Here is a 14592-nt window from a genome sequence, read left to right as displayed (position 1 = left end):
AGTTATACTGGTGGCCTTCACAGCATCCCCTGACAATGAGTTCCACAGACTGCCTCTGTGTTTTCTGAAGAAGTACTTCCTTATGTTTGTTTTAAACCTGCTGCCTATTAATTTCAGTGGGTGACCCCTGGTTCTTGTGTTATGTTAAGGGGTAAATAACACTTCTTTATTCACTTTCTCGACACTAGTTATGATTTTTTAGACCTCTATCATCTCTTTTCCAAGATGAACAGTCCCAGTCTTTGTAATCTCTCTTTGCATGGAATCTCTTCCATACCCCTAATCATTTTTGTTGCACTTCTCTATACTTTTTTGATTTCTAATATATGTTTTTTGAGATGGGGTGACCATAACTGCACGCAGTGTTCAAGGTGTGGGCATACCAGGGATTTATATAGTGGAATTATGATATTTTCTGTCTTATTAGCTAACCCTTTTCTAATGGTTCCTAACATTTGTTAGTTTTCTTTTGACTGCCGCTGCATACTAATTGGATGTTTTCAGAGAATTATCCACAGTGACTCCAAGATCATTTTCTTGAGTGCTAACAGCTAATTTAAAGCCTTTCATTTTGTATGTATAGCTGGGGTTATGTTTTTCAATATGCATTACTTGGCACTTAGCAGCACTGAATTTCATCTGCCATTTTGGTCCCCAGTTTTGTGAGATCCTTTGTAACTCTTTGCAGTCTGTTTTGGACTTAACTACCTTGAGTAATTTTCTATCGTCTGCAAATTTTGCCACTCCATTGTTTATTCCTTGATCACCCTTGTCCACATGTTTGTTTACCCCTTCAAAGAATTCTAACAGATTGGTGAGGCATGATTTCCCTTTACAAAAGTTGTGTTGAGTCTTCCCCAATAAATTGTGTTCGTCTATGGGTCTGATAATTCTGTTCTTTACTATAGCTTCAACCAATTTGCCTGTTACTGAAGTTAGGCTTATTAGCATGTAATTGCCAGGATTGTCTCTGGAGCCTTTTTCTAAAAAGCAGCATCACTTTAGCTATTTACCAGTTGTCTGGTACAGATTCTGATTTAAGCGATAGGTTACATATTATAATCAGAAGTTCTGCTGTTTTAGATTTAGGTTCCTTCAGAACTCCCGGGTGAATACCATCTTGTACTTGTGACATGTTACTGTTTAATTTATCAATTTTTTCCAAAACTTCCTCTGCTGACACCTCAATCTGGGACAGTTCCTCAGATTTGTCACCTAAAAAGAGTGGCTTGGGTGTGGGAATCTCTATCACATCCTCTGCAGTGAAGATCGATGCAAAGAATTCATTTAGTTTCTCTGTAACAGCATTGCCTTCCTTGAGAGCTCCTTCAAAACCTTGATCATCCAGTGGCCCCACCGATTGTTTGGCAGGTTTCCTGATTCTGAGGTACTTTAAAAAAAATTTGCTGTTAGTTTTTGTGCCTTCTGCTTGTTGCTCTTCAAATTCTTTTTTGGCCTGCCTAATTATACGTTTACACTTGACTTGCCAGAACTTATGCTCCTTTCTATTTTTCTCAGTAGGATCTGACTTCCACTTTTTAAAGGATGCCTTTTTGCCTCCAACTGCTTGTACTCTCTTGTTGAACAAATGTGGCATTTTTTGTCCTTCCCCTCCACTCCCCCCCACAGTTAAGGATATACATTTAGTTTGAGCTTCTGTTATGGCGTTTTTAAATAGTTTCCATGCAGCTGGCAGACATTTCACTCTTGTGACTGTTCCTTTTAATTTAGTGAGAACAGGCATTTGCATGGTACTTTTGTAGCCAGCGTTGCAAGGTATTTATGTGCCAGATATGCTAAATATTCATATGTCCCTTCATCCTTCGGCCACCATTCCAGAGGACATGCTTCCATGCTGATGATGCTCGTTAAAAAAATGATGCGTTAATTAAATTTGTGATTAAACTCCTTCATGGAGAATTGTATGTCACCTGTTCTGTTTACCCACATTTTGCCATATATTTCATGTTATAACAGTCTTGGATGATAACCCAGCACATGTTTGTTTTAAGAACACTTTCACAGCAGATTTGACAAAACGCAAAGAAGGTACCAATCTGAGATTTCTAAGGATAGATACGGCACTCGACCCAAGGTTTAAGAATCTGAAATGCTTTCCAAAATCTGAGAGGGACACGGTGTGGAGAATGCGTTCAGATGTCTTAAAAGAGCAACACTCCGATGTGGAAACTACAGAACCCGAATCACCAAAAAAGAAAATCAACCTTCAGTTGGTGGCATCTGACACTGATGATGAAAATGAACATGTGTCAGTCCACTCCGCTTTGGATCGTTATTGAGCAGAACCCGTCAGTAGAATGGACGCATGTCTTCTGGAATGGTGGTTGAAGCATGAATGGACATATGAATCTTTAGCGCATCTGGCACGTAATTATCTTGCGATGCCAGCTACAACAGTGCCATGCAAACGCCTGTTCTCACTTTCAGGTGACATTGTAAACAAGACATGGGCAGCATTAACTCCTGCAAATTGTAACCAAACTTGTTTGTCTGAGCTGAAGTACGACTGAGGGGACTTGTAGGCTCTAAAGTTTTACATTGTTATATTTTTGATTGCAGTTATTTTTTGTACATAATTCTACATTTGTAAGTTCAAATTTCATCATAGAGAGATTGCACTACAGTACTTGTATTAAGTGAATTGAAATATACTATTTCTTTTGTTTTTTACAGTGCAAATATTTGTAATAAAAATAATATAAAGTGAGCACTGTACACTTTGTATTCTGTGCTGTAATAGAAATCAATATATTTGAAAATGCAGAAAAACATCCAAAACTATTTAATAAATTTCAATTGGTATTCTATTGTTTAACAGGGCAATTAATCATGATTAATTTTTTAATCACAGTAAATTTTTTGAGTTAATTGTGTGAGTTAACTGCGATTAATCGACAGCCCTAATTTAATTACATTATTGTTGTTATTACGGAGCAGTTCAGGTGAAATTATAGGAAGGACAAAAGAAAGAACTTAGTTCTGGAAATTATCTGAACACACACATAATCAGGGCTGCTTCTTGTGTGTCAGACAGATATGGGGAGTGATGGATCCCTTAAATCAAGAGAGCCGAACAAATCCTGTGGCAACAACAAGAAGGAATTATAGAGACAATGCAGATCTTTATTCCACATCCATCACCATGCTACCTGAAGTTAAGGTCACTATACAGAATGTGAACCTTGGGATGTATTTGTTCTGTTTTCTTAAACCCTGTGTGGAATGAAGGACACCTTTAACTTTTTGTACTGAGGAAATATTGGGAATAAAACCCTTTTCCATGGGATTACTGAGACATCATTAACTCAGTTCTAATTTGGAGAAGGGAGACCACTTCATCTCTCAGTACTCTCTTATGAGAGAGATTTGGGAAGTAGCATGGAATATAATTAAGGCTAGTTTTTAGTCATGGGTATTTTTAGTAAAACTCATGGACATAGTTACTACAACTCCTGAGGAAGCCCGTAGAAGGACAGGTGAACAATCAGGGAGAACTGGAAGTCCTGGCACAGTCAAGGAATTATGATGTGATTGGAATAACAGAGACTTGGTGGGATAACTCACGTGACTGGAGTACGGTCATGGATGGATATAAACTGTTCAGGAAGGACAGGCAGGGCAGAGAAGGTGGGGGAGTTGCACTGTATGTAAGGGAGCAGTATGACTGCTCAGAGCTCAAGTATGAAACTGCAGAAAAACCTGAGTGTCTATGGATTAAGTTTAGAAGTGTGAGCAACAAGGGTGGTGTCATGGAGTCTGGCTGGGATGATTTAATTGGGGATCGGTCCTGCTTTGAGCAGGGGGTTGGACTAGATGACCTCCTAAGGTCCCTTCTAACCCTGATGTTCTATGATTCTATGATTCTGCTATAGACCACCGGACCAGGGGGATGAGGTGGACAAGGCTTTCTTCCAGCAACTAACGGAAGTTACTAGATCGCAGGCCCTGGTTCTCATGGGAGACTTCAATCACCCTGATATCTGGTGGGAGAGCAATACAGCGGTGCACAGACAATCCAGGAAGCCTTTGGAAAATGTAGGGGACAATTTCCTGGTGCAAGTGCTCGAGGAACCAACTAGGGGCAGAGCTCTTCTTGACCTGCTGCTCACAAACTGGGAAGAATTAGTAGGGGAAGCAAAAGTGGATAGGAATCTGGGAGGCAGTGACCATGAAATGGTTGAGTTCAGGATCCTGACACAAGGAAGAAAAGAGAGCAGCAGAATACGGACCCTGGACTTCAGAAAAGCAGACTTTGACTCCCTCAGGGAACTGATGGGCAGGATCCCCTGCGAGATTAACATGAGGGGGAAAGGAGTCCAGGAGAGCTGGCTGTATTTTAAAGAATCCTTCTTGAGGTTACAGGGACAAACCATCAGGATGTGTAGAAAGAACAGTAAAATATGGCAGGCGACCAGCTTGGCTTAACAGTGAAATCCTTGCTGATCTTAAACACAAAAAAGAAGCTTACAAGAAGTGGCAGACTGGACAAGTGAGCAGGGAAGAGTATAAAAATGCTGCTCAGGCATGCAGGAGTGAAATCAGGAAGGCCAAATCACACCTGGAGTTGCAGCTAGGAAGAGGTGTTAAGAGTAACAAAAAGGGTTTCTTCAGGTATGTTAGCAACAAGAAGTAGTCAAGGAAAGTGTGGGCCCCTTACTGAATGAGGGAGGCAATCTAGTGATAGAGGATGTGGAAAAAGCTTTTTTTGCCTCTGTCTTCACAAACAAGGTCAGCTCCCAGACTACTGCACTGGGCAGCACAGCATGGGGAGGAGGTGACCAGCCCTCTGTAGAGAAAGAAGTGGTTCGGGACTATTTAGAAAAGCTGGACGAGCACAAGTCCATGGGGCTGGATGCGCTGCATCCAAGAGTGCTAAAGAAGTTGGCGGATGTGATTGCAGAGCCATTGGCCATTATCTTTGAAAACTCATGGTGGTCGGGGGAAGTCCCGGACGACTGGAAAAAGGCTAATGGAGTGCCCATCTTTTAAAAAGGGAAGACGGAGGATCCTGGGAACTACAGGCCAGTCAGCCTCACCTTGGTCCCTGGAAAAATCATGGAGCAGGTCCTCAAGGAATCAATTCTGAAGCACTTAGACGAGAGGAAAGTGATCAGTAACAGTCAGCATGGATTCACCAAGGGAAAGTCATGCCTGACTAATCTAATTGCCTTCTATGATGAGATACCTGGCTCTGTGGATGAGGGGAAAGCAGTGGACGTGTTGTTCCTTGACTTTAGCAACGCTTTTGACACGGTCTCCCACAGTATTCTTGTCAGCAAGTTAAAGAAGTACGGGCTGGATGAATGGACTATAAGGTGGATAGAAAGTTGGCTAGATTGTCGGGCTCAACGGGTAGTGATCAATGGCTCCATGTCTAGTTGGCAGCCGGTGTCAAGTAGAGTGCCCCAAGGGTCGGTCCTCGGGCCGGTTTTGTTCAATATCCTCATAAATGATCTGGAGGATGGTGTGGATTGCACCCTCAGCAAGTTTGCAGATGACACTGAACTGGGAGGAGAGGTAGTTACACTGGAGGGTAGAGATAGGATACAGAGGGCCCTAGACAAATTAGAGGATTGGGCCAAAAGAAATCTGATGAGGTTCAACAAGGACAAGTGCAGAGTCCTGCACTTAGGACAGAAGAATCCCATGCACTGCTACAGACTAGGGACCGAATGGCTAGGCAGCAGTTCTGCAGAAAAGGACCCAGGGGTTACAGTGGATGAGAAGCTGGATATGAGTCAACAGTGTGCCCTTGTTGCCAAGAAGGCCAATGGCATTTTGGGGTGTATAAGTAGGAGCATTGCCAGCAGATCGAGGCATGTGATCGTTCCCCTCTATTCGACATTGGTGAGGCCTCATCTGGAGTACTGTGTCCAGTTTTGGGCCCCACACTACAAGAAGGATGTGGATAAATTGGAGAGAGTCCAGCGAAGGGCAACAAAAATGATTAGGGGTCTGGAACACATGACTTATGAGGAGAGGCTGAGGGAACTGGGATTGTTTAGTCTGCAGAAGAGAAGAATGAGGGGGGATTTGATAGCTGCTTTCAACTACCTGAGAGGTGGTTCCAGATTGGATGGTTCTAGACTATTCTCAGGGGTAGAAGAGGACAGGACAAGGAGTAATGGTCTCAAGTTGCAGTGGGGGAGGTTTAGGTTGGATATTAGGAAAAACTTTTTCACTAGGAGGGTGGTGAAACACTGGAATGCGTTACCTAGGGAGGTGGTAGAATCTCCTTCCTTAGAAGTTTTTAAGGTCAGGCTTGACAAAGCCCTGGCTGGGATGATTTAGTTGGGGATTGGTCCTGCTTTGAGCAGCGGGTTGGACTAGATGACCTCCTGAGGTCCCTTCCAACCCTGATATTCTATGAACCTTTCCTTCCTTCACGAACTACTCTGGAAGGTGTTCAAGCAAAGATGCTATACTGTTCAAGGGACAGAACCCATACCAGGCAAGACCACAGTTGATAACTAGCTATCTTTATCTGAATGGTAGCCTAGGAGTATGCCTTGCAGCCAAGGATTTCCCTCTTCCTCATATCTTGTCTGGAGTACCTATTTTGAAGCTCTACAAGGCTCCTTCTGTGACTGCAGATACCACAATGCTTCTGGAGCTGTGACTGAACTTGGTAAGTCTTGGCAACATCTGCACAATTACTGGAGTAAGCCAGAAATCCTCTGCTGGCTTAGAGAGACCATTTCGTTGATTGATATGGCCCACCTTATCCCTGCAGCAAGTCGTGAAGATGTCATTCTCAAAAGCCTCTGTAATTCTGCAGATCATAGAATCATAGATTATCAGGGTTGGAAGGGACCTCAGGCAGGATTCTTCCGTCCTAAGTGCAGGACTCTGCACTTGTCCATGCTGAACCTCATCAGATTTCTTTTGGCCTAATCCTCTAATTTGTCTAGCGCCCTCTGTATTCTATCCCTACCCTCCAGTGTATCTACCTCTCCTCCCAGTTTAGTGTTATCTGCAAACTTGCTGAGGGTGCAATCCACACCATCCTCCAGATCATTTAAAAGGATATTGAACAAAACCGGCCCGAGGACCGACCCTTGGGGCATTCCACTTGATACCGGCTGCCAACTAAACATGGAGCCATTGATCACTACCCGTTGAGCCCGACAATCTAGCCAGCTTTCTATCCACCTTATAGTGCATTCATCTAGCCCATACTTCTTTAACTTGCTGGCAAGAATACTGTGGGAGACCGTGTCAAAAGCTTTGCTAAAGTCAAGGAACAACACGTCCACTGCTTTCCCTTCATCCACAGAACCAGGTATCTCGTCATAGAAGGCAATTAGATTAGTCAGGCATGACTTTCCCTTGGTGAATCCATGCTGACTGTTCCTGATCACTTTCCTCTCGTCTAAGTGCTTCAGAATTGATTCCTTGAGGACCTGCTCCATGATTTTTCCAGGGACCAAGGTGAGGCTGACTGGCCTGTAGTTCCCAGGATCCTCCGTCTTCCCTTTTTAAAAGATGGGCACTCCATTAGCCTTTTTCCAGTCGTCCGGGACCTCCCCCGACCACCATGAGTTTTCAAAGATAATGGCCAATGGCTCTGCAATCACATCCGCCAACTTCTTTAGCACTCTCGGATGCAGCGCATCTGGCCCTATGGACTTGTGCTCGTCCAGCTTTTCTAAATAGTCCCGAACCACTTCTTTCTCCACAGAGGGCTGGTCACCTCCTCCCCATGCTGTGCTGCCCAGTGCAGTAGTTTGGGAGCTGACCTTGTTTGTGAAGACAGAGGCAAAAAAAGCATTGATCAGGACCTAGAAGTTCTTAAAATGGTCAAGAGGCAAAGATTATGTGGATGCCACTATGTCATCATCTTTTTTGACCCATCAGACTCCTCGGAATTCAGTGATTCTTCATCTGAAGATGGAAAAGATGCAGTCTATGAAGGCTCCTTCTCAGAGGGCACATGGGCTGGTATCACAGAGGACAGGCCCAAGAGGCTGATGAGTCCTAGGTTTCTTATTCCTTTGTGACACTGTAATGGTGGTTGTCACAAGGTCAACATTACCGTGGTGTACAAGCAGCAAAAGCACAGGGAGGCATTCAGCTACCCATTGGGGCTGTAGAGAACTGCTCTCTGAAAGCCAGATGCTCATGGATTGTTCCAGATCAGAGACCCCTCAGAATGAGCCTCACACTGCATCTGGTATCATGGTGCAGATGTTATGGTAATGGGAGCTATTTAAGTACCTAGATAGATCCCTGATAGCACTGGGGCCGACACTGTGGGATCACTTATCTGGGAGTTTGTATCCTAGTTTAACTCTCTTCGTGCAGAAGACTCAGGAGGAATAAATACATAAAAGCCTGTTTAGACACAGCAGAGAAAGGAAAAGAAACAGGGAGGAAAGCAAGCTTTTCCCTGGCAAGAGTTCTGACTCATCAAGCTTTCACATGATCTGGTGCTAAAACACACCCAGCTCGCTCACTAATGCTACAACCATCTATAAAGCAGGACCACAGGAAGAGTACTAGGTCAACTACTTCCAAAGAGGATGGATCTAGTCTGTTCTCAGTGGTACCAGATGACAGAACAAGGAGTAATGGTCTCAAGTTGTAGTGGGGGAGGTTAAGTTAAGGAAAAACTTTTTCACTAGGAGAGTGCTGAAGCACTGGAATGGGTTACCTAGGAAGGTGGTGGAATCTCCTTCCTTAGAGGTTTTTAAGATCAGGCTTGACATAGCCCTGGCTGGGATGATTTAGTTGGGGATTGGTCCTGCTTTGAGCAGGGGGTTGGACTAGATGGCCTCCTGAGGTCCCTTCCAACCCTGATATTCTATGATTCTATGAATCATTAGTAGCTCTTGACAGAAGGACTAATGATAGTGATCCTGTAGGTCCTTTTCAATTAAGCATGTTTCTTCACTGACAGCACAGCACCAATGAGCCAAGCCATCTCTGTGGTACATATCCACGACTCACTTGGGAGTCCAGGGCCTTGACCAAGTTAAAACTCATCAACCATAGAATACAGTCAGCTCCAAGGAAGGCTGCATTTTCTTCTCCCCACTTTGAATGTGAATTATTTCTCAATCCACTTGTTTTTGAGATGCAATGTGCTCAGTACGGGGAGTCAAGATTCCTGGCCTGACTTCCCAGGCAGGGCTTTGTCAAGCCGGACCTTAAAAACTTCTAAGGAAGGAGATTCCACCACCTCCCTAGGTAACGCATTCCAGTGCTACACCACCCTCCCAGTGAAAAAGTTTTTCCTAATATCCAACCTAAACCTCCCCCATTGCAACATGAGACCATTACTCCTTGTTCTGTCATCTGGTACCACTGAGAACAGACTGGATCCATCCTCTTTGGAACGCCCCCTTCAGGTAGTTGAAAACTGCTATCAAATCCCCCCTCATTCTTGTCTTCTGCAGACTAAATATCCCAGTTCCCTCAGCCTCTCCTCATAAGTCATGTGCTCCAGTCCCCTAATCATTTTTGTTGCCCTCCGCTGGACTCTTTCCAATTTTTCCACATCCTTCTTGTAGTGTGGGGCCCAAAACTGGACACAGTACTCCAGATGAGGCCTCACCAATGCCAAATAGAGGGGAATGATCACATCCCTCGATCTGCTGCCAATGCTCCTACTTATACACCCCAAAATGCTGTTAGCTTTCTTGGCAACAAGGGCACACTGTTGACTCATATCCAGCTTCTCATCCACTGTAACCCCTAGGGCCTTTTCTGCAGAACTGCTGCCGAGCCATTCGGTCCCTAGACTGTAGCGGTGCGTGGGGTTCTTCTGTCCTAAGTGCAGGACTCTGCACTTGTCCTTGTTGAACCTCATCAGATTTCTTTTGGCCCAATCCTCTAATTTGTCTAGGGCCCTCTGTATCCTATCCCTACCCTCCAGCGTATCTACCTCTCCTCCCAGTTTAGTGTCATCTGCAAACTTGCTGAGGGTGCAATCCACGCCATCCTCCAGATCATTTATGAAGATATTGAACAAAACCGGCCCCAGGACCTACCCTTGGGGCATTCCGCTTGACACTGGCTGCCAACTAGACATGGAGCCATTGATCACTACCCGTTGAGCCCGACAATCTAGCCAGCTTTCTCTCTACCTTATAGTCCATTCATCCAGCCCATACTCCTTTAACTTTCTGGCAAGAATACTGTGGGAGACTGTATCAAAAGCTTTGCTAAAGTCAAGGAATAACATGTCCACTGCTTTCCCCTCATCCACAGAGCCAGTTATCTCATCATAGAGGGCAAGTAGGTTAGTCAGGCATGACTTGCCCTTGGTGAATCCATGCTGGCTGTTCCCGATCACTTTCCTCTCCTCTAAGTGCTTCAAAATTGATTCCTTGAGGACATGCTCCATTATTTTTCAAGGGACTGAGGTGAGGCTGACTGGCCTGTAGTTCCCAGAATCTTACCCTTTTTTAAAGATGGGTACTACACATTAGCCTTTTTCCAGTCATCCAGGACCTCCCCGAATCACCATGAGTTTTCAAAGATAATGGCCAATGGCTCTGCAATCTCATCCACCAACTCCTTTAGCACTCTCGGATCCAGTGCATCCGGCCCCATGGACTTGTGCTCATCCAGCTTTTCTAAATAGTCCTGAACCACTTCTTTCTCCAAAGAGGGCTGGTCACCTCCTCCCCATACTGTGCTGCCCAGTGCAGTAGTCTGGGAGTTGACCTTGTTCATGAAGACAGAGGCAAAAAAAGCATTGAGTACATTAGCTTTTTCCACATCCTCTGTCACTAGGTTGCCTCCCCCATTCAGTAACAGGCCCACACTTTCCCTGACCACCTTCTTGTTGCTAACACATGGAGAGTCATGAATCAGAGTCGGAGAAGAAGGTGGATGTGGAAGAAGCTGGGTGGGCGGGGAAGGGGAAAAGGAGAGAGGACATGGAAGGGGAGAAGACAGAACAAGGAGTAATGATCTCAAGTTGCAGTGGAGGAGGTTTAGGTTGGATGTTAGGAAAAACTTTTTCACTAGGAGGGTGGTGAAGCACTGGAATGGGTTCCCTAGGGAGGTGGTGGAATCGCCTTCTTTAGAAGTTTTTAAGGTCAGGTCTTGACAAAGCCCTGGCTGGGATGATTTAGTTGGTGTTGGTCCTGCTTTGAGCAGGGGGTTGGACTAGATGACCTCCTGAGGTCCCTTCCAACCCTGATATTCTATGATTCTAAGAAACAGATGAGTGCTGCTCAGGGGAGAAGGCATGAAGGGCTGGAGCCAACGGAGGGGAGCATGACAGCCCATCATGTTCCTTTTGGGACAATTCAAGGAAGGGACTTTGAGAGAAGTGACCACCATAAGAGAGGGAGTCTACAGAGGCTGTCAGATGCGGGATCCAGGTCTTGAGAGCCAAGAGACCACAGGGAACAGAGGATGAAGAGGTGATGGATGGCTGTGATCTTTTTTGAGATGGAACTGGCATTCAGAGAGAACAGGAGAAGACCAGGAGGGCATGGGAGCAACTGGGATGGGTATAAGGTTTGAAAAAGACCATGAGGTGGAGGTGATGTGAGGGAAAGAGGAAGAAACAGATTTGAAGTTAATGTTGCTGAATATAACCCACTAAACTCTCAGCCTTGTAATTTTTCAACATGTCTGCCTGTGTGTCACACTAGGCTGAGCTGGCTGTGTACAATTAAATACATGCAAAATTAAGCATAACTCAAGCAGCTAACAATGGTAGCAGCTGTGCTGGCTCTCAGCAGAGAGCAGCACGAAGTTCCAGCACTGACTGGCTGCAGTACAGGCTTAATCAGAGCATGTGTGTGTCCAAGTAGGTGTGATCTGTTTGCCCATTCTCCAGCCTCTCTGCCAAGGCCACTGCTGGAACCAGCAGCCTACAGTGAGGAAACCACTCATTCTCACTACTTTTCCCCACTCCTTACTCAGAAAACAAGATAGTTTTTAAGAGTGAGTGCAATTTGTTTTGAGACTTTCCCTCAACCTCCAGGAAGCACTAGGAGAAAGGCAACAAAATGGCTGAGGAATGACTGAAAAATATTTATCACATACTATATAGGTCACATGGGGGAGTGTGGTGTGGGGGGGTCTATATCCAGCCACTGATTGGATAGAAAGCTCTCATGAGACTTGGAAGCATGAATTGTGCATGCTCCCAATAACCACAGCTAGAGATTTTTCAGTTAATGGAAGAGGTGATATTTATCCTATTCACCTACCCCAGAAGGGAGTGATAGGGAGGAGGAGAGAAGAAGTCTGGAAAAGATTAAATTACACAGTTAGTTTGAGATTACTCAGCTGCACTGGTGGAAAACCTACTGTAGATGAAACTCTGGCCACTTCCAGGGCTTTTATCACTGTATCAATGATTTAGCTGACATAGTGATTAAAAACAGTGAAAGCCACATTTTGTCTATACTAAGGCTCCCTCTGGTGCTACCACCAGTGCAGCTTTTGGGTAAAATTCCGTAGTGTAGAAAAGGCCTTAAACATCACTCAGTTACCAGTAATTGAATAAATAAAGATAGGTCTTTTGCTGCCAGTGGAGTCAGTTCCATTTGCGGGAGCTATGTGCTTTTGTTTTGGGAAGGGGGGAAACTGCAGCCTTTAACAAACATGGGAATAACTTCCATTCTCACCACATAAAATAGAAGGGTATCTCTCAAAGATCTTTGTATTTGGCAGTGGTGCAACTGCTTCTAGAATACCGTGTCCAGTTCTGTGGTCCAGAAAGATGTTGATAAATTGGGTTCAGAGAAGAGCCATTCGAATGATGAAAGGATTGGAAAACCTGCCTTATAGTGAAAGATGCAAGGAACTCAATCCGTTTACTTTATCAAAGAGAAGGTGAAGGGGTGACTTGATCACAGTCTACAAGTACCTACATGGGAAACAGACATTTGATAATAGAAGGCTCTTCAGTTTAGCAGACAAAGGTATAACAAGAGCCAAAGGCTGGAAATTGAAGCTACACAAATTCAGACTAGAAATAAAACAAGTTTTTAACAGTGAGGGTAATTAACCACTGGAAAAATTTACTAAGGGGTATGGTGGATTTTCTCTCACTGCAAATTTTTAAATCAAGGTTGGATGTTTTTTCGAAAAGATCTGCTGTAGTTCAAATGGGAATTAATTCTGGAAAATTCTATGGCCAGGATTAGATGACCACAATGGTCTCTTCTGGCTTTATGATCTATCAGTCTAAGCTGGGTGGGGCCCACTGGGGACCAGTGTGCGAAAGAGACAAAGCTGAAAGAATATAGAGCCTGAACTCCCATTCTGGGAGAGGACAGGCTCCCTGCGGAGCAGACATACAAAATTTAGGAGAATGTGAGTATCATGAAGTTCCTGGGTTTAATTCCAACCCAATTCCTAAAGCAGCAACACCTGAAAACTGGTTATGTTCTAAGACTAGAAGGTTAGGCCTGGGTCTTTCAGAGCAGGAGGCTGCAGAGAAAGGGTTCACAGTTGTGGGACAAGACACCTGCGTCTCACAGGGGCCAAGAGACAATTAATGTGTTGGAATGGTTGACCCATCTACTTATGGGGGATAAAGGAAGAGCTCAGAAGCTGGAAATAAATGCTAGCAAAGGGAAGGGAGGCTGACTGATGAGTTGTGGAAGGGTTCTGAGTGCCTATCAAAGGGGTGTTGGCATCTGGAGTGAGGAATGGTAGTGGAAGAGAGGCTAGTATCAAGTGATTGATATAAAGTTGCTTGTTGTGAAGGCTATAGTTTGTCTTTTGGGACCAGATGATTGTTGGGGGAGGGGTGAACAGGAGGGTATCGGGTTGAGGTGATGTGAGGGTTTTGCTCCAAGGGAAGGTGGGGGCAATTCAGGTCAGGGCACGTGTTATGGGGTTTGCATGCTAGCTTAAAAGTAAGAGGATGCCAACAGAGAGGAGGAGGTCAGGGGCTTGCAAAAGAAAGTTAGAGAGTTTAAGCAGTGGGGAGGAAGTCAGTCAGATCAGGTGCATGTAGAGGGCCACACAAAGGCAACTAGAGTAATTCTCAGGGACACCCGAGTTAATTCTCTGGACAATCTAGACCCTTTTAGCCCTGTTGTAGACATTGATTAAGACAGTTTACTTGCAAGAGAATATGGTTGAAAACGAGGAGCTGAATGAACTGCTGGGCCACTGTAATGTAAGGAGGAGCCCATCTCCTGCAGGCAGGTGTTGAACTCTGAACCTGCGTTTGGCTACCCACAGAAACATTGATTTAAAACCCCTTCAAAATCCAGAGGGCACAAGTGCCTAATTGTGTCCTTTGCAGCCCAGCCCCCTGGTCCTCCCTGCATGCAGCAGTGTCAGCAGGGCTAACCCTTCAGACAAGGAGGACACAGGCTGAGCTCTGCTCCACACTCCCAGCCCCAGCATTGGCCTCACTCTCTAGACTTTCACCCAGCAGGCTACTTACTTTTTAATTAGACATCTTTAAACAAAAAGTGAAAGTATTTGTTAAAATCCATCTGAATAAACAAAGGTGCTGAGCAGACTGTGAAGTGAATAGGAAATGAAAGTGACTCACCCTCTGAGGGAGAATTTTGTCAGCCATCTTCCTCCTCTTGGCACTGTACATTTTTTAAAGAAAAAAACACGTTACCATGGTGACAG

At 44.7% G+C, this 14592-nt stretch overlaps 1 protein-coding gene across 9 annotated transcripts in view; it reads right to left on the bottom strand.

Moving 5' to 3' along the window:
• Nucleotides 1-14592, bottom strand: part of SMARCD3 (SWI/SNF related BAF chromatin remodeling complex subunit D3) — a 245590-nt gene that overhangs the window by 110545 nt on the left and 120453 nt on the right. For 7 of the 9 annotated variants that reach the window (XM_074946669.1, XM_074946670.1, XM_074946673.1 and 4 more), the window contains one exon: nt 14507-14549. The exons of the other annotated variants lie outside the window; for them this stretch is intronic. In XM_074946669.1, coding sequence (XP_074802770.1) covers nt 14507-14549 — 43 coding nt within the window. The remainder of the gene's footprint in view (nt 1-14506; nt 14550-14592) is intronic. 9 annotated transcript variants of the gene reach the window in all.

This window comes from Natator depressus, chromosome 2 (assembly GCF_965152275.1).
Source record: "Natator depressus isolate rNatDep1 chromosome 2, rNatDep2.hap1, whole genome shotgun sequence".
NCBI lineage: Eukaryota > Metazoa > Chordata > Testudines > Cheloniidae > Natator > Natator depressus.
Note: the sequence above shows the minus strand (reverse complement) of the source record. Positions and strands in the feature narration are given on the sequence as shown.